We start from the raw sequence: 25,606 nt of genomic DNA, 5'->3' as shown, positions 1-25,606 counted from the left end.
TCCAAGGTGTTTTCCTCTGGAATGAAGCATGTCCTCCCCCGTATAATCTCCCAATATCGAGGAGCTTTCATTGAGAATAGACAAATTGCAGACCAAATATTAATGGCAAATGAATTTGTTGAGGAGATGCAGAGGTCTAGATGCAAGGGCTGGGTGTGTAAAATAGACTTGGAGAAAGCTTATGACGTGGACTGGTCTTTTCTAGATTTGGCACTTTATAGTTGTGGATTTGGAGAGCAGTAGAGGGAATGGATCAAAGGATGTTTGCAATTATTGTCACTATTCCATCTTGGTGAATGGGAGTGCAAAAGACTTCTTCCCACTTCCCAGCTAAAAGAGGTCTTAGGCAAGGAGACCCCCTCTCCCCGTTAACCATCGTTGTAGATGCTCGCAGCATGATATTGGTGAAAGCAGATTCTTTGGGTCTCTTTGAAGGTTGGAGAATATAGGGAGTGATCAAGTTATTCTTCCACTTTCTGTTTTCCGATGATATCATTATCTTTTGTTAGGGACACGGGAGAGGCAGGGGTAACAAACATTCAGTTCTTTCTGAAATGCTTCAAGAAAATCTCCAACTTGAAGGTAAATTGGATAGAAGTTGCATAGTTGGCTTGAGCTTTGAAGAGGAGATTGTTAGAAGATATGTATTTGGATGTTCAGGTCAGTGGCCAATCAAATATTTAGGCTTGCCTCTTGGAGAAAATCCAAAAGCCCAGTCTTTATGGAACCAAGTAATTGATAGATTTCCCAAGAAATTTCCTTGTGGAAAAGAAACTACATATAACCTGGAGGTAGAATTATTTTAATAAAATCCACCCTAAGTAACCTTCCTATCTACTATGTGTCTGTGGTTAGCATCCCTAGCTCAATAGCCAAAAGACTAGAAAAAATAACTTCTTGTAGGAACAAGGTGACATGGAAGGGATCATTTAATAAGTTGGCAATTGGTAAGGTTAAAAAGGAGGGTGGGTTAAGGATGGACAAGCTTGTTTTGAAAAAACTTATAAAAAAATCTTGTTTTGAAAAATAAGTCCCTCTTGGGGAAATGGCTATGGTGATTTCCTATTGATTCAAGCAGATTGTAGCACACAATTATCAAAAGCATTGATGGACTATCTCCAAGAGGATGGGATGCCATTATCAATATCAGGAATGGTGTTCTTTCTTTATTCACTGTGGAAAGCCATTATCAGCATTGCTCCCCCTGTTCTTATCCAATATCAGGTATGGTGTCCTTTCTAGCTCTAAAACCCTTTTCCGGAAAGATATTTGGTGGGGGGAATCAACCCTTAAAAAATTTAGCCCCAACTATTTTCTCTCTTGTTTTGGACAAAGATTGCCTGGTTTCCAACCGTTTTGCCCAGTCCAGCCTGTGGGTGAATTGGAATTTGGGTTTGAGAAGGGGTATTGGGGGCTTTGAAAATTCAGAAATCATTTTTTACTTTATCTACTTGAATCTTTTCTTATTGAGCCTAACTTACCTGATACTATAATCTGGTGCTTAACCCCTTCAAGCCTTTCTTTTCTGCCTTGTTCTTTAATGCCTTATCTTGTGGTCCAAATAATAACCAAACTTTCCTTGTTGATGTGATATGAAAAGGACCTGCCCCTCCTAAAGTCTGGGCTTTTTTACTGGGAGGTCTATCACGACAAAATCAATACATGTGAAAACTTATAGAGGAGAATGCCAATTTGGTTCTTATCTCCTCCACACATTTGTCTTCTCTGCAAAACTGGGGAAAATACATCTCACTTACTAATCTCCTGCCAATTTGTGATTGCTATTTGGATCTATTTCTTCTTGCAGTCTGGGACAGTTCCTACAGACCTAAGAAACCTGTTGGGAAGGGGGGGGGGTCTTTCAACTTTGGGGTCTGAACTGCTGGACCCAGCTGGATTTACAGTTCAAAAAAAAAACAGACCTAAAAAACCTTTTCTCTGATACATATTTTATCCACCCAAAGCAGACAAGGCAAGGTGTTGTGGAGATGTATGAGGGTAACAATCCCAATGCGTGTGTCCAACCTCATGTGTACTTCAATCTTTAATAAAATTCTGTCAGTTATTCATAAAAAAAGTATGAACTTCATATCAAAAATAGAAAACCAACATATTCATGAGAAGAAAAGGAATAAAGAATAGAAAGTTCAGGAAATATAGGGGCTGAGTTGATGAGACCCTGTTTTTGTCCTAGGAAAAGAAGAAAAAGAAAGGGTGGAAGTTGATTGATTATCAGTACAGGTTTTGAAGTCAAGGTTTTTTTTTTGTTTTTTTTTTGAAAGGTAAAGTAAGATTTTATTAAAACAGGGAGTACAAGTTACAACAGGAAGGCTAGCCACAAAAGGACTAGACAGAGCACTAAGCCAAGTTACAGACTCCAAATGGACTTGGAACTAAACAAATCGGGAACATTATTATTCTTAAAGTCAGGAGTAACAGACACCCAAGAAATCAGCTTGCTGACCGCCTGCTGTGCTATCTCATCAGTGCTCTTAGTCTTGTTACAAAAAACTCTCCTGTTTCTCTCAGACCAGATTACCCAAAGAACAGCCACAGGAATTGTCTTCCATATTAGTTTTCCTTTTTTCTTTAGGCCTGTAATCTCCCAGCTAAACAGAATGTCTTCGATTGAACTTGGCTTGACCCAGCAAAGTCCAACCCTGAGGAAACGATCCCACACACTAGAGGAGATAGGACAGTGGATGCACAGGTGGCCTGTGGATTCAGGCAATAGACCACAAAGACCACACATCAGAGAAGGGAGATGAAGACCCCTCCTATCCAAATTGATTTTAGATAGGCATTTGTTCAGTACCATTGTCCACACCAGGAAGTTGGATTTAGAGGGAGAACTAGGATTCCAAACTTGCTTACAGGGGAAGTTAACCCCACCAGTGCTACTAAGTTTAGAAGTCAGGGAATTAACTGAGAAGCAACCATCCCTACTCCAGATCCAGGTCCATTCATCTTCACTGTTGGTATCTATAATCTGACCCTGTAACAGGTCCAACAGCTCTAAGACCCCATTTACTTCCCAATCAAACAGGTTTCTTCTGAACTGAGGATTCCAGATCACTGTGTTATTGGAGAGAGAATAGGAATCCACCACTGATACTTCTTGATTTGCTGCACATTGAAAAAGAAGTGGAAATGCCTCAGTTAAAGGTCTATCCAAACACCAAGGATCTTTCCAAAACATCAGCATGTCCCCTCTACCCACCTTAAATCTCACACCTTCATACATCAAAGGTAGACTTTTGAGGATGCCTTTCCAAACAGAGCAACTCCAATTTGGGAATGGATCTTGTGATTTCCAATTTCCCCAATCCACCCCGTACTTAGAGGCAATTAAGTTCCTCCACCAGGAATTTCTTTCAGCAGCAAACCTCCATCACCACTTACTCAGAAGAGCAGAATTTAGCACCTTCAACTTTCTTAGGCCTAGATCCCCCTCCTCCCTAGGCAAGCAAACTTGATCCCATTTCACCATATGAATTTTTCGCTATTCTTCCCATCCCCTCCAAAGGAAATTCCTTTGAAGATTTTCAAGCTTCTTAGCTACTTTGGTTGGAATGGGAAAGAGGGACATGAAGTAGGTGGGAAGATTGGCCAAAGTACTTTTGATAAGAGTCACTCTACCTTCAACAAACAGGTATTTAGCCTTTCAAGAGGCTCGTTTTTTCTCCATTCTCTCAATAATTGGATCCCAAATCGCAGAAGAGAAGCACTTAGACCCAAGGGGAAGGCCAAGATACTTCACATGAAGGAAGTTCACCTGACAGGCCATCAAGCTAGCACAATCTTCCTTTAAGAGGAAACCCTAGGTCAGTTGGGTTTTGGAAACCAGTTTTAGAAAGGTTTGATAGGAAGTTAGCCCTATGGAAGAGGAATTATATTTCTTTGGGTGGAAGAATAACCTTGATTAGAGCCACACTGGCAAACCTCCCCACCTATTTCCTTTCAACCTTTAGAATCCCTTCTAGGGTAGCAAGGTGCTTAGTGAAGTAAATAAGAGATTTCTTTTGGGATCTAAGAGAGGAAAGGAAGCACCATTTGATCAAGTGGAAGCAGGTTAGCAAACCTAAGGAACAAGGGGGTTTAAGGATTGGGAACATCCTATTAAGGAACACAACTCTACTAGGTAAATGGCTTGGAGGTTTCCCTTTGAGAGCAATAGACTATGGCACAAAGAAATGGAGAGCATTCATGGGGTGGACAGAAATGGCTGGGATGCAAAAATCTCCCCTCACTGTTCTTTGGCTTCTCCTTGGAAAGCAATTCATGAAATCTACTCTACTTTCCTCAATTCCATCTAGTTTGATGTGGGACAAGGTAATAAAATTCTATTTTGGGAAGATCTTTGGGTAGGGGAAACCCCACTTAAAGATCAAGGGGGAGCTATATCCATGTTGGGAGCACAGTGTCCAAATGGTGTGAATTGGAACTTGGGCCTCAGAAGGGGACTAAGGGAAAACGAGTATGAGTCTTTAATCCTATTGCTGGACCTTCTAGGGAAAATCCACTTGGACCCTTCGCTGGAAGATTCTAGAATCTAGGTAGGCTCTCCAGACGGTCTCTTTTCTTGTTCTTCTTTAGTACTTGCTTCCCCCAACCCTCTAGGTGGCGATTTCCCTGTGAAAGAAATTTGGTGCAAGCCTATTCCCCCAAAGATTCAAGCCTTCTGTTGGGAAATATTCCTTGCTAAGGTAAACACTTGCGATATGCTGCAGAGACGAAGGCCATACATTTGCCTTTCTCCTCATGTGTGCTCTTTGTGTAAGGAAAGTGGTGAGATCCTATCCCATTTAATGACATCTTGTTCTTTTGTGCTCCAAATTTGGGAATTCTTTTGTACTCTCTTTGGCTGTAGGTGGGTTCCCCCTCAAGATGTGGCAGGACTCTTCAACCGTGACTTCTTGAGACAACAAAAGAAAAGAGGGATGGTAACGTGGAAAGCAACAAAGGCAGCAATTTGTTGGGTAATATGGGAAGAGAGGAATAACGGGATTTTCTCGGAAAAAAGCAGAGCAGTAGAGGAAGTTATTGATAGCATCAAGGTGAAAGTAGCTCATTGGGTAAAACCCTGGATAGCTTTCAAGTTTCAAGTCTTCTCGGTCACAAACATTCTAAGAACCTGGCCTGAAATAGCACAATCATCAAGAGTAAGAGAAAAAGTAAGGTTGGAGTGGAAACCACCAGAAGGCAATAAAGTGAAACTAAATTTTGATGGGAGCTCCTTTGGAAATCCGGGCGTTTCAGGAGTAGGAGGAGTATTCAGATATTCTGAAATGAGGATATTGGGTTTGTTCTTAGGACTGATTGGCATCGGAAACTCACCGAAGGCTGAACTTTTGGCATTACTACAAGGGTTAAAGTTGGCCAAACAGTTAGGATACAGACATATTGAGGTGGAAGGGGACTCAAAAGTAGTAATTTCCTGGGCAGCAAACAGTAGTCGTACCCCGTGAACATTTAAACAAGTGATTAGGGAAGTGGAAAAAATTGCAAAGGAGGTTGAGGCTGAATTTAAATGGGTCCGAAGAAGTGCAAATGGGCTAGCTGATGCTTTAGCAAAACAAGGGGCATTGAGACAACACCTATTTTGGGCTGCACTGTAACGAGGGATAGAATAGAGTGATTAAAGGGATCAACACTCCCATCACCAAGTTGTATAAATTGTTTACAATCTGAAATTTAATAAAATACATGTTTATTGATAAAAAAAGCTAGTACAATCTTCCAAGTTTGGAACAGGACCCACCAGAATGATTTTGCTTTCATGAAGGTTAACTTTTAGACCTGAAACCACTTCAAACCAGCACAGTACACCAAGTAGGAGCTCCAATTGATCAGTTGAGGCATCTAGGAAACAGAGGGTATCATTTGCAAATTGCAAAATGTTGACCTTTTCTGCTTCTGGGGCGATAGCAAAACCATCCCAAAGCCCACTAGCCGCAGCCTTAAGGGAGAATTGGGACAGAAGTTCCATTAGACAAATGAAGAGCAAGGGTGATAGAGGGTCACCCTGTCTAAGACCCCTATAACTTTCAAAATACCCCGCAGACTGGCCATTTATCAAGACAGAATTTGGGTGAGGAAACACAAACTTTGATCCAATTCCTCCACTTCTGACCAAAATTCATTTTCTCAAGCACACGATCCAGAGACCTCCAATTAACATGATTGTAGGCTTTCTCTATGTCCAGCTTAACTACAAGGCCCGGAGTTCCCTCTCTTAATCTCGAGTCAATGAGCTCATTATCCATAAGGACAGAGTCAAGTATTTGCCTCCCTGGAACAAAAGCAAACTGGTTGTTTGAAATTATACTACTCAACACCTGCTTCATTCTTTCTGCCAACACTTCTGCTAGAATTTTATAGAATCTGTTCAAAGTTATAAAGGTGGTATTAAGACTTGTTTGCAGAGAAGCATTATCATGAACATCCTGAAAAACCTTCAGCAAATCAGATTTAACAAAATGCCGACATTTGATGAAAAATAGGTTAAATAATCCATCCAGCCCAGGGGATTTGTCACCATCCAAACTAAAAATTGCTGCCTTAATTTCTTCTTCAGAAAAGGGCCTCTCCTGAAGCTGTTTCTATTCTGCACTTAACTGGTTGAAAACTAAATCCAAAGGGAAAGGTCTTCTGTCCCAAGATTCCTTGTAAAGATTCTTATAGAAAGAAGAGGCTACCATTTTGATTTCAGCAACTGAATTCCCAACTCTTCCCTCCCATTCCAATTTGCTGATTGAAGAGGCTCTGACTCGAGCATTGGCCATTTTGTGAAAGAAATGTGAGTTTCTGTCTCCTAGTCTTACCCAAGTTACTTTAGCTCTGTCTCCATTTAATTTCTTCCTTCACTGTCAACTTGTCAAAATTTGTCTTTGCCTGAACCCTTTTTTGTCTCAATTCTTCTGAGATTGGACCCACCTTTTCAGCTCTGTCAATTTCTGAAATGGTATTCAGGTAAGCTCTTTTTTTGGTTTCTAGATCAATTTTGTTTTCCAGATTCCAGATATTGACCTTTTCTTTAATTGCTCCCATCTTCTTTGCAAGGATATGGGAGCTAGTACCCTCCACTTGACACCCACACCAGACTGACTTCAGCAAAGAGATAAATCCTTTTTTTTTTTTTTTTATCAATAACACTTTCATTAAATCATCAGTAGAAAATTTACAAGTGGAAGACAAACACACTTAGTGGAAGACAAACACACTTATCTTCCAAGAGTCACAAAGAACTTCAAGAAAGGAAAGAAGAAAATACAAAGATACAAGGACACTAACATTACAACTTAGCCCAAAACAAGCTAGCAAAGAGATAAATCCTTATTCTTCAAACCATGAATTTTCAAACTTGAAAGGTGTCTTGGTTTTTTCCCGGACACCACAAACTAGCTGATTGGGGTGTGATCCGAAACAGGCCTAGGATGAGCAATCTGCTTAAAATCCGGAAAGACCTCCTCCCAATTTGAGGAGATAAGAAGCCTGTCCAGCCTTACCAGGGTAGGAATCCCATGGTTATTTATCCAGGTATACTGAGCTCCTACTAAAGGAGTGCCCATAAGCTCAAAATTGTTTATGAAATCAGCAAACAAACTCATCTCCCTTGTCCTTCTGTTTCTAGAATTTCTTTCATCAGAGGATATGGTGGCATTGAAATCACCCCCAAATTATCCACGAACAAGAAAATGAGCCTCTCATAACAACCAACTTCTTCCAAAAAGACTCTGTAAGCCTACAACTGAAGGGACATACACATTGTAAGCCTACAACTGAAGGGCCATACACATTAATTATCTGCTACTTATTCCCATCCGAAAACTCCAGAGTCACTGATAATGAAAAGAGGCCAGTTTTAAAGGAAATAAGTTTACAAAACATAGGGTTCCACAGAGTCAGTAAACCCCCAGCACTGCTGGTGGCTGATTTAGCCCTCCATTTAACTTGACCATCCCCCCAAATACTCCTAACTACACCTGGGTCCATAGCTTCCAGCTTAGTTTCTTGCAAAAACACAATTTGAGATTTCGATCTTCTAAGAGTACCGCACACCACCAACCTTCTTCTTCCTGAACCTAATCCCCTAACATTCCAAGATAAAATTTTTAACTCCATTAAGATAAAGAGAGAAAAAAGTGAACCACTCCTTCTCCAAACTACTATTTTTGACTTTTCGAACCCCATCACTGCTCCCTGCCTTGTCGTTAAGGCCCAAGTCAACCTCATCAATTCTCTGTTTTTTTTTTTTTGAAGAAGCTCCCCTCCTTTTCTAGCCGCATGTTTACATCTTTCAAAAAGAATCCTATGTTCCACTCCTTGAAGACTGAAACAAACATTCTGAATGGTTTGCTGAAGTGGGGCTCTATTAGGAGCAATGACCTAGCTCCATGTATCTATGTGAAAACTGAAGAATATTATAGAAGATTGTACCATCTGTATATATATGATTTCACCTCTGTAATGTGATGGTACACTCTCCACACTCCACTTGACATATCCATGTTCTGGTCATATACATAGTGTGGAAACCTGCACATATTGTATCTTCTTGACAGGTATGGGTTGTTTAGGGAATATTATTAACATATGGTGTCCTTAGGTGGTCCATGGGATGACTGCCAGTACCTTGTGAGGATAGTCTTGCAATATTGGACAACTATTGTATGAGTCAACTATAATCCAATAGAATATTGACCAGATCAATAACTGACTATATTCTCACCTTATTCTAAAATGTTCTTGTATTCCTTTTCTTCTAGATGCATAAAAAACCTGCATGCAGAAGGCATTGTTGCATAACCTTATCCCTGTCACTGAGGGTATTTTGGTTGGAATAGAAACCCTTAAAGGAAGTTTTGCACATCCTGAAGAACTAAGAACTGGATTACTGATAAAAAAAAGGCCAAGAAATGGTCACCAGATATGCTAAAAGTGTTTTGCAGATTTTAGATGCATAATTCTAGTGGATGAAAAAGGTGGTTCACCATCTTTCTATAAGCTAGGCACAAGTTGGAAGCATGTGGAAATAAAAACACTGTGTGATACTCTTCTTCTGCACAAGCTGGAAACAATTTACTCAGGTCTGAAAGGGAATAGAGACAATCAGGGCAGAATTATGGGTTGTGCTGTATTGTCTCAAGCTGGCTAAGTCATTCAGCTACAAGGGATTACAAGTTGAAGAAGATTCAAAGGTTGTAATTGAATAAGTGAATTATAATGAAGCAGGATCATTAAAATATAGAAACATGCTAAGGGAAATATCGAAACTATCTTACTTATCAAAAAAAAATCTAAACTATTTTCAGAAATTGATTTTAATTTTCAGCCACACTCCAAGGTAAGATAACCTCCTAGTGGATGGCTTGACAAAATCTGGTGTATGTATAAATAACTTGTATTGGGGTACAATACTAGTGTAAGCATTTAAGGGGTGGTTAGTCAAGGCTAACAATATGCAAAGGGGTGCTGGGTGCAAGGCACTTGTAACTTGTTATCCAACCAAAAAAGCACTGAAAAATATTAGAACTTTATTATAATTCAAGGGAAGAAAAAGAGATCAGAAAGTACAGAAGGCTATACAATTGAGTCATTAAACTCACCCACCCCAAATAGAAACCAAATTGCCACTGCCTACACAGGAAGGGCAGGTCCCAGTGTAGTTACTAAACCCCCGCTCTAGAAACTAAATTTTCTGGTGAGCTACTTTTAAGCAGTATGTACGTATCTTTGGGAGAGTAGAAGCATTCAACAATTCCTTATGAGGGAAGGAAATAGAATTTTTTTTTGGTTAATAGGGAAGGAAATAGTACTACAAATAAACACATTGAAAAAACAAAAAAAAAATAGTTGTGCAAATAAGTTTGTCCCTGCCTTCCGTTGGCAAGGAAAAAACTTCTAAGGTTCCAAAAGAACATTGAAACTTAACATTTGGCATATGCCAATCTTTCTTGTCACCCCAGAATTCCATATTTGAAGAACTCAAAAAACAAAGGAAATAGGATGGTCATGGAAGAAGATGATCAATGAGTTTAGGTCACCTTTAGGAGAAGGGGATCTCCCTCCGCCATTCATCTTCTCAGAATCTAGCTTTACTTAGCTAGACTTCCAGTCAAGGTTTCACATCTAATGTGCCTAGAGAAAGTAGGCAAGAAAGAAGGTGGTGGATTTCCAAGGACATGCCAGAAGATTTCTGATGATGATACTGTGCCTTTTCGATTTTGTGTCCATGTGGCTATGTGCATAACCTGTTAAATTTGTTAAGCACACTCTTTTGTCAAAAAAGCTAAAATAGAAAAATATGAAATATAGCAATTTTCATGTAAAAGGATAACCAATTGCACAAAACCCTTCCTGCATCACCCTGGCCAACCTGATTTTTTCGTGCAGGATGGTTCCTTGGTAGTATAGACTTATCCGGGTTCTAGGTATAAACTAGTGCAACAGCACAGGAAAGGTCTTCAGAAAATGGGGTATGGATGCTTATTTAATGATGAATGATAGAAGTTGAAAGTTATACATAATCTTAAAGTACATTTAAAATCAATATGGAAAAAGTATCCCCCTGGGTTTATGGTGGTCCAACGTCCAAAAATCACCAAGCAACCAAAACAAAATGCTCTCTCCTGGTAGGAATACTTCCAACTATTAGGTGCAATGCAAACAGGATTGTTTCTCCATGAGATGCCAAAAGCATTTAATATTTGCTACCTTTTTTTATAATTTGTGTGCATTTTCTTAGTTACTGATATAGTATGTGTTATGTTGTATTTAGTTTATTGCCTTTATTTTCACAGATATGTTTTCTTGGAGGTGCTATTTGATAATATACTTTAGCATTTAATTTTATGCAAATGTTCTTTCTCTTTTGACTTTTAGGAATCTAATTTTGATACATCATGTACTTGCAGTTGTCAGGCGATCTTCACAATAGGCGTCTTGGGATGGTAGTTTTGGAATCTTATTCTTTTTCCCTACTTTTTTGTTATGATATTCATTGTGTTTATGTTACATTCCATGCATCTGGGTACTAGAGTTACTAAAACACATTATTGGATCAGATACGCGCATTGATGGAATCATCTCATTCTCAAACCAATGCAAATAGTGCTAGAGACACGATCAGACAAGCAATTGGCAATCCAGTTGTTAACCACACAATAAGATCATCCCCAAGCTCAGAGCATTTGGTAGCACAGTCAACTAGCTCTCCTTTGCTGCAGCAAGTACCACGATTTGGAACTTGAAGGACAGAAGAAAAGGATAAAGAAGGGGATGTTTCGTATATATACTAGTTTTGTTCTCCATATCAGTTGGGTGCTGATTTCTGGATTGTAATGGTAAGCTTCATTATCTCTCAAATATGAAATTGCTTGTTGTATTTTATCAATTTTCTACAAAATGGTCTCATAAAATGATATAAGGGTAGTTTGGGGTTTTAGAGATGTTTAAACATGCACATGAGAATCATATAAGAATCTTTTCTGAAGTTAGCTGACAAAATGACAGCGGGTGTAAAGTGTTGGAATCTGAAAGTTGAGTGTGGGTCTTTGTCGCAAATGAACATTCGGGGGTTTAAGTGTCACTACCTCCAAAGTACAGGGTGGTAGTCTGTAAGTTCCCCAAAAGAAAACATAAATGAATTAGATTATTGTCTCTAATATTCAGATATGCATACACTCCCATGGACCAAAAATGGGTTGTAACACCTACATAATATATAGAAGGGGCGTAATTAGTTTTTTTCTTTTTTTTATAGAAAACGAAAATTTTATATTAATAAAAAGAAGTTGCAGGAAGTGATAAGAAACCACCAAAGAGAGAAAAAGGCACTGACACACCTATCAACCCTAACTATTAAGAACAGCTCCATAAAAACATGCTCCATCTTCCCATCATAGGTAACCTTTTCACACCTGAAAGGATTGCAACCATCCTCACCTAACAAAAGACATATGCCCCAAACAAAACTGCCACTACCCCTAATAAAATACCTCTTCTAAAATCTTCAAAAACGATCTGTCTATTCCCTCCTGACAATCCCCCCCCTAAAACAATTTGCATATTTAAGTCCTAACCTGTGGATTCGGAATATTTAATTGTATCTCTTTATCCTAGTACCATAAATATTTTTCTTGCTCTTCACTGCTGAAAAGGAACAAACCCAAACCCTTCCCTTCTTGAACTTCTCTTCCAACCACCACTTCAATATCTATCCTTTTATTAGTTTGAACTACTTTGTCTAATGGGATGACATCAAGAAATTCATCTCAATCCGATTCCATCTCTCCTTATGTTTCCAAGTAATCATTGATGTTTTCGAAAGTCTTCGCATAATACATTGGTTCTAAATCTTTTATTTTGAACAGCTTCGCTTGCTACAGTGTTTTTGCTGGTTCTGTTAGTTCTTAGAGCATAAAATGTGACCTACACCCTGATCCCAATATAAATAAACATTGTCACTATCACAACATTCACCACTGGTCTTCGTAGTTCTTAGAGCATAAAATGTTACCTACACCCTGATCCCAATGTAAAAAAACTTTGTCACCATCACAATATTCAATTAGTTATTTGTCCCTCATAAGATATTTGTATCTGCATCATCCACCTAGTTATTTCGGACCTTTTGGTTGCCTTGGCAATGACCCAGCTGACACCTAGGCAACACTTGACTTACACTGATCTTACAAGATTAGATGAGGCAAGTAAGGCCTGGATGCAAAGCCTTGGGAACAAAATTAAGAGGGAATCATCTCCACCAATAAGGAGCTCAAATCAGGCCAGGTTGGGTTGGGCTGAGGTGAAATCTAGCCCAATCATGTATCCTCAATTCTAACACTGACTGAACAGTCTGAACCCTATCTTCAACTTAACATATTCAACCATAACCTCACCTATGCAAGAAATCAGGTTTTGGGCTGTTATGGGAATTCATATTTGCCCGCACAGACATAATAAATAGACATCACATAATAGTATTTTAAATAAAGAAACTATTTGTGTCATCAAAATCATCTTTCTCATCCCTGCACATACGCACACATAAATATAAACATTATCGTCATTTTTGGGTTGGGACAATGAAGTTCACATTGCACCTGATCCCGGATGTACCTTCTCCACCACTAGAATCTTGCTAACCGAAAGAGAAGCTGATTACTGAACATATGCAGTGGTCTTGATTGAACTTTTCCTGTTAAAACTTATGCTACTCTTCTGGTGCCAAGTGAGGGACTTCTGTAGATTTTCTCCATATTAACTCCTAGCATTATTATATCCCAAAAACACACTAAAGCTATCAGTGCATGGGAATAAGCTTTTGTGTAGACAAATAAGAGTATCTTTGCTTCATCTGTTTTTAAAAAATAGATTGCATTTTGTTCTGTATCTGCTTTTTCTTTTCCTTTTTTTTTTTAGGTATTGAAACTTCTGCATTGAAAAGTAGTCACCAAAAATAGCTTATGAAAGAAACAATAATTTTGATCTTCTCTGAAAAGACACTTTTGAAAATATGTTGTTAGACATAATTTAAAACAAACGTATCCCATTAAACCCCTTAAAAAACTTGGGAACATACTTTGTCTCTTATTCATCTTTCAAAGTTTACTAAGAATGCAAAAAGTAATTAGACTAGTGCTGCAGGAATTAAATAGTCAGAACTCGAATTTTCTACTTACGCTTTTTCTGTATTTAGTTTTAGACAACAGGAACATTTTGGTAATTTACATGTTTGTGAAGTCCAACCTAAATGTTTCTTTTTCTCTATCATAATTTAGTTGTATTTAAAACTTCATAATGATTGGTTAAGTAGTTCAGGAGTTATTGAATCTTTCCTTGAGTTAGGTAGTGTTCCATAAATCTAAACTTCAATCTCTGGAAGGCAAAAAACGTTACTGAGAACAATTTTGAGCTGAGTAGTGAAAAATTGCTTTTTAGCCTTTCTGGATCTTTAAATGCAGTGAAGCTGTTTTGTAATCTGAATGCTGTAACCTTTGATAAATGTCTAATAATAAATAATTATTTATTATTTAAGTAATTTATTGTTTATTATTATTTAATAGACTATAAATTCATTAATAATGTTAACAGTTTTTATTATCTTAAACAAATCTTCAAGTATGAGGAAATACAGTTAAGGTTTTGCAATTCACGAGTTCCATGGTTGGAGGTCAATTAGTGGTACTGAATGACACGTTAAATTATGATAGTGACAATTTTGTAAATTCTATTTCTTAGTTTTGTAGTAGGTTTGGCCACCACCCCTATAGTGTCTATATTTGTCCCAAGCACAAAAGCATGGTCAATGAATGATGATTGAGTGAACTTTTATGTATAATAACATATTTATGGTGGATAATTCGATAAATGTTAAAGTGATTCTAGGCCTCTTGTTGAGTGACACATGACCTTTCCTCTTTTCCTTCTCCCTCTATCTTCTCTTCAATTCTGCAAGCAACTATTTCTACTACAACCAGTCCACCAGCTCATAGATTCTTTATTAAAGGAGTTTATATAATATTTTTTGAGGAGTTCATATGAATTTTTCTTTAATTTGCGTTAGAATTTGAAGTTTTCCATTTTGGTAGTTCTTTTTCTTTTGTGCCAAACCCAAATGCCCTCCTATTAGGTTGTCCCCTGTAAGTTTTTACCAACCTTTGTTCCTACCAAATTTCATCTCAAAACTCCATTTAAAGCCTTAGTTTATGGAACTTTGGTAGTTTTCTTATGAAGGGAATAGGGATTTTTTTGTCTTTTCTGTGGGAAATTTGCACAAAATCAAAACAAATTCAACCGTTACATACAATCCGTTCTAAATATTTTTCGTAAATTTCCTTAAAAAAATTTATTATCATGCTTGGTTATTGAGTTTTCTGTTTTTTAACTATTCTAGGTAGAATATGCCGTCCTTAGTGATTTGACTAGGAACCTTTTTAACCTCTTATCTATCCTTAAAATAAATAATCACTCTGTACCCTTCCTGCCCCCCTGGAGTCGTTTTAGGGTCATAGTCGAAAAACTCAGTCCCACATCTATTAGTATCGAATTAACCACAACCTGCATCAGTTTGGGTCAGTGCAATCAAGGTTCAAAGTATCGGTACGTATTGGCTGATACGTATCATGCTGAGAGCTTCCCGATACGCCTCTACAGGGGTTGTATCAGGTCAGACTATGGTTCAGAGGGTAGCTGGGACTTAAACCAACCCCTCTGAACCGGTTTTGAAAAAAAAAATGAAACATAAAAAAAAAGCACGGCATATCGGCCTGTGTCGATATTTAGAACCTTGAGTGCAATCAGCGCTACATCAACCAGGTAAGATCTCAACACTAATGTCCTTTAATGGGGTTCCTTTCAAGATGAACTATGGTAATTTGAACGACGGAAACCACTGGCTCCATAATAGTTACAAAGTGTAGATCCGTGATGGGCTGATTTCCAAGGATTACTCTAAATCCACTTCATCTCTCCTTTAACCAACATGAAAACAGAAACTTTATGGCAACAGGATTTGTGTTATTGGACCGGCCATTCTATTTATCTTGAATGTGCAAGCAAATAAACAAAGAACATAATTAGTCTCTGTTGATTTTGCTTTGGGTGAAAAAAAAAAAACTCTTGTGAACAATACATTTAGGTTGAGATGTCAAATTAGGAAGTCTCCAAAGTAGGCTCCTCCAACTGGATTTTGTATGCACTAGAGTGTAGATTGTTTGCTAAAATATAGGTGAAACGGCTTAATGATTTCCCTGTATATGGAAATATACAGGGATATTAGTTTCCATATCAATGTTGTTGCTTCCTAATTCAATCTTGTTGCTTTATGGTAACTTTACTGACTTTTGAGTATGATCTTTGTTCTTTCTCATGGTTGGACCAGTGAAAAAGCAAGCTTGCATGATTGGTGGAAATTCACGGATATTCCGTGAGGATTCAGGATGGGTTTCGAGAGCATTTGCTGCAACAGTTGCAGCACACACAAAGATATACACTAAATTGTGCCATGTTTAACTTAATATTGTTTTTCATTTATAATGTCTCGTCTTTAATCCATCTTTTTTTTTTCTTTCATTTGGTATGATCCTTAAGGTACACACAATGCAGACTGTGTGTAAAGTAAAGGGGCCTTACTGCAAGAACTGGTTGATAGAAACGATGTAAAAGTAAAAAAAGGATAAAAGAAATTATTGTTGAGCTTCTTTTTGGTTGGCATTATGTGCATGTTTCTGCTGTTGGGCGTTCTTTATGCGTTAATATTACAAGAAGACCCTACATGAAGAAGAAGAAGAAGAAGAAATTGCACACTGCCACCGTGTACAATGTAGTGACACTTAACCTCCCGAACGTTCATTTGTGACAAATCTTTCAGATTCCAGCACTCTGCCCCCCTCTTTTTAACATTCTGTTGTTTAATTTTCTAAAAGATTCTCATGTGACTGTCAATGTGTGTTTAAACATTTCTAAAACCACAAATTGCCATTTGCCCTTATCTCCTTTTATGAAACCATTTTGCAGAAAATTGATAAATTAAAACAAAAATTGGAAAATAAAGAAAAGTAGGACATTGTAGATAATACGAAAAAAGGAAAGAGAGGAAAATAAAACAGAAAATTGTACAAATACAATAAATAAAAACACAAAATAGAAAATATTAATTACTGCAAAAAAACTAAAAATACAACAAGAGATACTGTGCTTTTAAAATGTTTATTCTCTCAGCTCATCAAACTCTTGAATGAACATTTTAGTAATTTTGTCTTGACTGTCAGGGTTGTTAGCAAGGCAGGGGCAAAATGTTGAAATCTGAAAATTCAGGATGCATCCTTGTTACAAATGAAAGTTTCAGGAGATAAAGTGTCACTACCCAAAATACTGGGTGGCAGTCTGTAATTTACCCAAAAAAAATATAAAATGAAGTAGCACTTTGTTTCAATCTTCCAAGTCATCAAATCAAACATCATCAATGACTTCGTTTCTTTTTATCAGATCTACGTCTACCCTTTTCACTGTATGGAGCTTTCACGTAAGTGCTCTTTGCAACAAAATTCAACAAAAGTAAAAAACAGAAAGAAAAAATGTAAACAGAGGAGCTGCAATTTGCTTTTGATGTAAATATGTAATGATTTGCCTTGCATTTCATTTCTAGGCAATGGGCGGTTGAGTGGCCTTTCATCTCCTTTCGTCCACATTGTTTTGAATTAGAAAAATAGAGGAGAGAAAAATGAGATGTGATTGAAGTTGAATACACCTTATCCTTATCACATATCCATATCCTTGGTTGAAAGGGCTTATCGTCCCAATACCCTTTGATCCATAGCAGCATAGTGGGTGCTTGGTTTCGTACTTGGGATGCTAACTAGGTAGGTAATGTCGAAACTTGATCCAAATAGAAATTTTATAATATATTAATTATATATTAATAATAATATATTATATAATATAGTTGGACTCAGTGTTTGGGGCTCGAGCCCAAGCCTAGAGGCTTAAAAATTTCTCCAAGCCTGATATAGAATCCAGCCCATTGGATTATTTGGTCCATGAACAGGTCTAATCACAAGTAAATACACTAATGTAGACTAAGAACATGAATGTTTTGTGCCACTCTCTCAACATGGTTGAATTTTCAAAAAGCATTGTATGTTTTTCATGTGTGGAGTACACGTGGCATAAATTTGTGATGTGTCCACTTTTGGGCATTCTTTTTGAGTAGAGGATGCGGATTTAGGATGGGTGGTGTAATGTATTGGAGATGTAGAGATGGATTTAGCAAATAGATAACTATTAGACATAGAAGAAGTGATTTACGATACATTCTGGGGGCTGACAAAAACGGATAGGGGGTTGAATGGGATTCATGTAGTATGGATGGGACAAGGCTTTAGGCTTAGATGAATAATAATGATTCGGGCTCAATGTTGAAGTCTTTCTGATGATAACTTAGTTAGTGGGTCCATCAATGTTTAAAGTCAAAGACTCAGGAATTAGTGGTTACCGAATAGCAAAACCCATTGGTTGATCCCCATAGTAGTAGTAGTAGGAACATATATACCTACAAGCTTAGCTTGAAAATAAAGACCATGCAAAATAGGCCGTGATCGACAGATGGTGACTTTTAACAAGGCTGGCTGATGGTGACTTATAACAAGGCTGGCCGATGGTGATTTCTTTGACAAACATTGTCATCTGCTCATCTGCATCTGCCTGCCTTGGAGGGATAAATAAATCGCTAATTCCACGATAATGCAAGCGAATTCATTGGATTTGGATTGGGGAGATGTCTGACTGAGCATGCTTTTTATTTTCCCCTCTTTGTGGTAGGGCATCTCTACTCTAACCACTTAGATCTGCTGCTTGCAAGTTGCACCCTATCATTTGTTTATATAACCATTAATCAATCATATTCAAGCTCTCATCTGGCATGTATGGCTATTGTGGGGGCGTTACTTATTATTAGTCACACAGCCCCTGATGCATACATACATACATCATCACATTCAGTTAATCTGCAATCTCATGCCTTTCACATACATCGTTGCACAGGCGTTGCTTCTTGAGAATAGGACGACGAAAAGAGCACTGAATTGGATGGCTCTTTGTTAATATTATATATATATATATATATATTAAGAAGAAGAAAGAAGCTGCATTGTTGTTGAAATTAAGCAGGTTACACAATAAATAAAATAATTAAAACAATAATTGTGTGACTCTTCCTTTGGCAATAAAGCAAGTGTGGGGCGGCATGCATGGTGTCAAATTGTCAACTCTATGAGCAACACGGTTGAATTTGGATGTAAGCCCGGTTTCAATTCATCTCCCCAAGAAGCCAATATCTTGGCAAAGCAACGAGAATTGTTCGACAACAGCATAAGGCGAAAAGAAAGAAAGAAAGAAGAAGAGGCAGCGTTTGATTGACAAGGTCTTCGTTTATTTAATAAAAGGGGCCCTTGCATGTTGCATCACATGCTGCTGCTGGGAATCAGTGATTTGAAACTGTCGTTGACATTGTGGTGGGTGATTTAAAGGCATCACTGATAGTGGCAACGGATTAACTACTCAATTAGAACAGCCCAAGTGGTGTCATCATCATCATCATTTAAACATATATTATTAGGGAGAATTAACCGTTCATCCCATTGTCAAAATTCTTAGTTACACTTTACATTTGGGGTAGGTGCTAGTTTGAAATTTGAAATTGATGTTAATACATGAACAGGTATTGGTATTTAGGGTGAGGGTGCTTGACATTTTGAATTATTGTAGCTCGTAGTGGAATTCAAAATTTTGAAGCTCTTGCTGCCCTAACTTCACCACTAAGCCACTCCAATTTGCTTATTATAATTATATAAATTTTTAATTTTAAGTAAATTTTATCTTTTCTTAGTGGTGCTCATTAATAAATGCTGAAATTAATTATTAAAATTTATATACTAATAAATATTAAGATAAATTATATTGGTTATTTGAAAATTGATGTATATATATATTCACATTTTAGTTTTTTTTTTTGCTTTTTTCACATTTTAGTTATTCCATCATTTTTCAACAGTTACTAATTATATCTTGATATGTCACATTTTATATAAACATTAAAATATATTTTTTACATTTAAATGACTTATTTACAATCATACAAAACATGTAAGTATTATAACTAATATATTTTTTATGATTTATTTAAATTTCCTATCATATTTATATGTATTTTGATTTTTCGTCCGTATCCATGCGTATCTAAAATGTATCCCGATACATTTCTTAAAATTGTCTTTTCGATACACCTTGTGATAGATCAATGCATATTTACATTGATAATAAGATGTAAAAATACATTAATAAAAAAGAAGTAAATTTGCATTCAAGTGGGATTTTGATAAAGAAAAGCATATGCTTTATTGGAATTCATGTTTGCATCCATTACAACTAAAAGTCTGTTTGGTAAGAAGATAAATTTGTCAATGCAAAACTAACCCAACTTTGCAATTTATATTTACACTCTACATATTTGCATTCACGCATATTTGCATCATTTCCAAACGTAGCCTAAAGGCATTAACCTTAGGATCAGGCCTGGCACAATCCGAGGTCCAACCTGTATTTATCAACTCAGGCTTACCAAAGTTTTACCCAACACAACTTAAGCCAAGGTTAGGTGGGAAGGTTGGGTTTGAAAGAATTTATGAACATTTGCACATAAATATGTAAAATTGAGGAGTATTATTGAATGGAAATATGTAGATGTTTCATTTATATTTTTTATATAAATAAAATGCATATGTAAATGTATTTGTTTAGTGCTGAAGCTAAAAAATAATGTATTTGTTTAATGGATTTGGACTACCTGAGACCTCAACTCAAGCCCAATCCAATCCAAGCTTAGGTCAGTCCTCAGAAATTTAGGCCCAACCCGTGCAAAATCTCAGATTGGATTAGGTTAGACCGCCCAAGTTACAGCCAAATTTGGATTTGGTCCTCACAGACTTTTTGAAGCCATGCGTTGTGAACATCTCCATACTCTTATTTTTTTATTCATGGGGAGAAGATATTTCCAATGCACAGCTGCAAGCGGCTGTGAGAACCAAATCCGATTTCATTACAGCCCTATTTAAATCAATTCTTGTTACTTTCACTTAGTCAAAATAGTGCCTTACCAAAAAATAGAGCTGGACAGCTGACCAGCTTTCATAGCATTTTCTTAGAGGTTTTACATGTTTGTAGATACATAAAAGTTGTGGTTCAAATTTGCTCAATTGTGCTAAATTGTATTGCTTGTGCTCTACTTTGGACCCTATAATATCCCTAAATCATGTAAACTAATCTATTTATTGAATGAAATTGGTTTAAGGGCCTTCCACCAAGGGCATCTTGTTTTTTCTACTCAAGTACATTGCATTCAAAGTTTTCTAATTTCTGCTCTCTTCCATTGATGGAATATACTAGGTTTCACAATAGGATTGCAGGTACAAAAACCATTATGTTGGAGTCTCTTTCTTATATCTAGTAACAAAGTCTCAAGTCTCAATTAATCCAATCAATATTTGACAATGCTTCATGGACAAGGAGCAAAAAATAGTTGTTTTTTTCCTACAACACTAGAAACATCAACAAATCTATATTACCTTTAAAAGAGCGAATGCTCCTTCTTTCTAGAATTTTCATTAGATGTTTTCTACACCCTTTGTCTAAGCATACATCAAGCATAAAAAAGGGCATATATGTCCTTTACTCACTTTAGAAATTGTCCACTTATAACCATATAAGAAAAAGTCTATTAAAGAGTCTTTACGACGAGAATGCCATGAGAATCAAAAAGAGAAATAACACGTACAACCCCCGCACTATGAAACAAAACAAATCTACCTTCATCAAAGACACTGCCATGTGCAAATGCACGTACACGTTTACTAGTGTCACTTAAGAGTCTCAATCAAGTAATTTTGGGAAAAAATTGGCTATGTTTGATAACCTGTATCATCACGGAGGGAGTTGTGATCTCTTGCCAACTAAAATCCCTTCCAATATGTTCTAACATGATCTGCATCCGCACTTCATGTTGGGATCCGTCATAAGGCTGAGACCCGCCATGCAAGTGATGTGCAGACACAGATCATATTGGAATGTGCTGGAAGGGACTTTTGTTGGCAGGAGATCCGAACCCCTTGTCTCTCCTTGACTGAACATTAGTTTATATCAACTGAGATTCCCTGCAAACAAAAATTCTACATATCATGAAAAGCATGAGAATCCAGCAATACATTGGGAACATCTCCCACGTAAGGGAGACTGGATATTCCCAATGCGGGGCTAGATGCAGAGCTTCTGCTTGCATGAGATTCAGAATCAAATCCTACATTATATAGCAATAATAGTAGCTCACATCATCTCCCCACAATGTCCCACAGCACATCCCAACCATGTATTAGGAACATCTCCAGATAATGCCTCGTCATTTCTTGTTTTATCATTGAGAAATATTCTCAATACACGGCTGGGATGTGCTGTAGGAAGTTGTGGGGGGTTGATGTGAACTCCAATAATAATACTGTAGACAGCTGCATAGACTAATGTATTATGTGTAGAGGAGTTTGGATCTGCTTAGCACAGCACACTGCTGGACACATTCATCCGGCTGCATGTTAGGAATATCGGTGATGTAAACATGGAAAGGCAAAGTTTTCTCAAGGTGTGCAATTTGGTTCCGGTTGGGTTTGGAATTTCAATGGGCTCAACAAACTGAGGCCGGTGTGGTTGAAATTCTTGGATGTGCAGCCCTAGTTTTCTCAATGGTTTTAGCCAAGGTTTTAAAGCCAACCTGTAAATGGAACAGCTTCTGCCACATGTTTTTGGGTTAAATGGTTCAATCATCTGTTCGAATGGATCAGCCTATTATGTTTTAAAAAAATTTAAAAATAAAAATGTAACTAAAAAATTAAAATACAAATGACCGTTGTTCAGGTCCAACGCCTTAACAGTTCAATCATCTGGTTTGATAACTGATTCAATGGTTTTGTAGAAGAATTCGGGATAGGTGAGAAACAGAACCCAACAGTTGTCTAGCTCCCAAATCGAATGGTTTGACTGCTAAGGGAAACTAGTCTTCATTGCCCTTAAAAAGGTGTTAATGATCAAGTTCACTTTTGCTCTTTCCAATCTTGCCTTAATGTTGTGATCTCTAACTTGACCAGTGTTTAAAAATTTTGACCAGCCCGGCCAATTGGACTGGTTGAACTGTGACCCAGGCCCCTGGCTGGTTTAGTCATACCTCTAAAACCGTTTCAGTGACCCAGTCCCAGTTTTAGAAAACCAGTAGGTTTTTTGACATTTTTTTTGTATATAAATACAAACTTCTAAAGGCCATAATTTTGCGCTCAAATGCCAATTGGGGTGACCTCTTTTTTTTTGTTTTTTTTTTTGTGTGTAAATTTTCAAGATCTACATGTTCCCAAGATGAGAAAGGCATATTGCCCCACTACATTTGCTAAGAAATACATTTTTTTGCTTATTTTTAATATAAAAAATACATGTTATAGAAAAATATAATTATATATTTTGAATGTATACCCCAATTGAACCTTTGACTCGTAAATCTCTCCCTTTTTCAGATTTATGTCCGATCTAATTCTCTGAACATTAAACCCAACAAAGGACACTATTTTTTTTTATTTTATAGTTAAATTTTTATTAATCTAATGTAGAATTGTAGACCACCCATAAAGGGCCAGGATCTGTTCCCACATATCTATCCATCGTAACTCCCTTATAATTTATAATTCATGGGAACAAGTTTCCACGGTGGTACAATCCCTCCATCTTCTTTTGTCTTCTTTGAATGCTTGTATTAGGGGGATAAAAATAGTTAAATTTTTATTAATCTATGTATCCTAATGTTTTTAGTGGTTCCTTTTTTAAGGAAAAAAAAAATCGACGGTGGTGAAGTCCTTCTGTACATTTGATTGATTGATACGAGGAAACACTCTAACAGATTAAGGATTGATTATGAGTGAAAGTGAACTTTAACCACTCTACAAAGTTCAAATACCGAATTTGCCCTCACCTTATAGCCACAAAAGAGTCGGTGTTTAGATTCAAAATTTGGCAATCAGTCATTGTACCTTGTAATCTAAAGCTTCGCTACAGAAGAAAGGTACAAAACAGCCTCGGTTTAGTCGTCCAAGAATTTTTCAAATTTCCTTGAAATACCGTTCAATGCAGATGTGATCAGACATTTACTTCAAATCGTGAAGTGTCTTGATAAACCGATGTTCATATAACAAACAGATCACTTATCAAAACGTCCAATTTGGTTAAATCCCATGTAATCTAATCCCCAAACACCTTTCAGAGGCGGCATTTATTTTTCTTGCTTCACGCCAGCGCTTTTCTCATGAGATGACCCTCTATCAAACACTGATGCAAGCATGTTTTTTATTTTTTAATTTTTTTTTGCAGGAAAAATTAAATAAAATCAACTTTATATAAATGCTTACAAGCAAGACAAATGATAAATCACTTTCATCTGAAGTGTTACTGGTTATTGATCAGTTTATTATTTGCTTCTGTCGGTGCCTTTATGTTTATTTTAATAAATGTCAATTCGATCCAAATATATTTCTTATGGGAGCTTTCTTTCCTTGTCTTTGGAAAGTTGGCAAAATTTAACTTGCTTTCTGGGTTTGTTTGTTTATTGAATAAAAAATCGAAATTTGTCTGTTTCAGAGATGCTCTAGGTTTTCATAATTTCAATGGTTCTCTATTAATATATATTTTTGGACAAAATGAAATTCAACTAGTTGTCTTTAACCGAAATGAGGAATATTCAATGAATCCATCTTATGCATTGCTTTCAATACCAGAATTATGGGTTCATTGTCTCAGATTAAACCTACTACATTGCTTTAATTGGTTTGACATTCATTATTTTTATAGTTGTACTTATTTTATTTTATCTGACTCTATTGTTTTTTCCCCAGAAAGGAGAAACGAAGCGTCGCTTTTGATTAATTAGTGAGAGGTATACGAAGCCATCCAGTTTTTTAATCCAAACACTTAGCTTCTCGTTGCCCTATATTGTCTCTGCTTAGTCAACTCCCCATACATCTCTTTCTAATGGAGGCGTTTAAGCTGGGTTAATCGGTGAAGTTTGTCTAATCGAAAAATCAAAATTGCTTCCGCCAGGAATTCCATTTGACTGGTTAACAGTTTATGCTGATATGTGCAATGGAGAAGCGTGAACGACTAGGTTTGATCAATAGAAGATTTATATATGATTTCGCATTCTTTTAAATGTGAAAACATCAAATAAAAAACTGAGATGATAATTTTCACCCTAGCCAGAGGGTACCTGCCCCAACAGTTTTTTTTTTTTTAATATGGATCTTGGGGTATGGATAGGTTTTGAGAGTTGGATTTATTAAAATAGCCCTAATACTTATAATTAAATTGTCATTATAAGGTATATAAATTTATGTATATTGAATTTGATAATGTTTTGGATCTTTGTAAAGGATAATTGATAGTTTGTGTTTTCTATATTTTTGATAGTTGTTCATGTTATTTTGTTTGTTTATTGCTTATAAATGATAAAAAAATAAAAGAAATTAGGTGTATTTCTAGACCTGACCCAATACACTCTCAAATGCAGGGAGGGTTTTACATTTTCATGTATGGGATTTGGATTCTAATTAAAAATCTGACCCACTGTAGATTTGGGAGAAGGTATGAATTTTTGATAGAGAGAGTCTAAAATTTACAAAACCCTTTCTAAACCTATTCCATTGTCGTCCCTAATTAAAATATAAATTCATATGCCATTTTACACATAAATGCATAGTTCTAATTAAATTATCTAGTGCAAATGTTATGATTATGCTATCAAATTGAAAACTTTCAAGAATAAAACTTGAAATCCTACAACTCCACATATAAGGCATCTCTCTCTCTCAAATCTTATTCTTGGTTGATAAGATGATACCAAACACTTTTATTTATACAAGTTATATTACAGGGATATTAAGTGCACTCAGGATTTCCCACCCACTCGGGATGTGTGGTTCCAATTCACAGTGGGTAAAAAAGTGAGTAAGAAATCTGGGCTCTATTA

The 25,606-nt window shown here is 36.8% G+C and overlaps 1 protein-coding gene across 2 annotated transcripts in view; it reads left to right on the top strand.

Annotated features, from left to right (window-relative positions):
- EER4 (Transcription initiation factor TFIID subunit A) overlaps positions 1 to 16,205 on the top strand; it is a 32,960-nt gene extending 16,755 nt beyond the window's left edge. For both annotated transcript variants that reach the window (XM_088967291.1, XM_088967292.1), the window contains exons 7-9: positions 10,917 to 10,952; positions 11,067 to 11,345; positions 15,887 to 16,205. In XM_088967291.1, coding sequence (XP_088823417.1) covers positions 10,917 to 10,952; positions 11,067 to 11,252 — 222 coding nt within the window. In that variant the 3' untranslated portion in view covers positions 11,253 to 11,345; positions 15,887 to 16,205. The remainder of the gene's footprint in view (positions 1 to 10,916; positions 10,953 to 11,066; positions 11,346 to 15,886) is intronic.
- Positions 16,206 to 25,606: the final 9,401 nt, after the last annotated feature.

Source organism: Nelumbo lutea, chromosome 2 (assembly GCF_056320005.1).
Source record: "Nelumbo lutea isolate HS-2025 chromosome 2, American lotus-T2T, whole genome shotgun sequence".
NCBI lineage: Eukaryota > Viridiplantae > Streptophyta > Magnoliopsida > Proteales > Nelumbonaceae > Nelumbo > Nelumbo lutea.
Note: the sequence above shows the minus strand (reverse complement) of the source record. Positions and strands in the feature narration are given on the sequence as shown.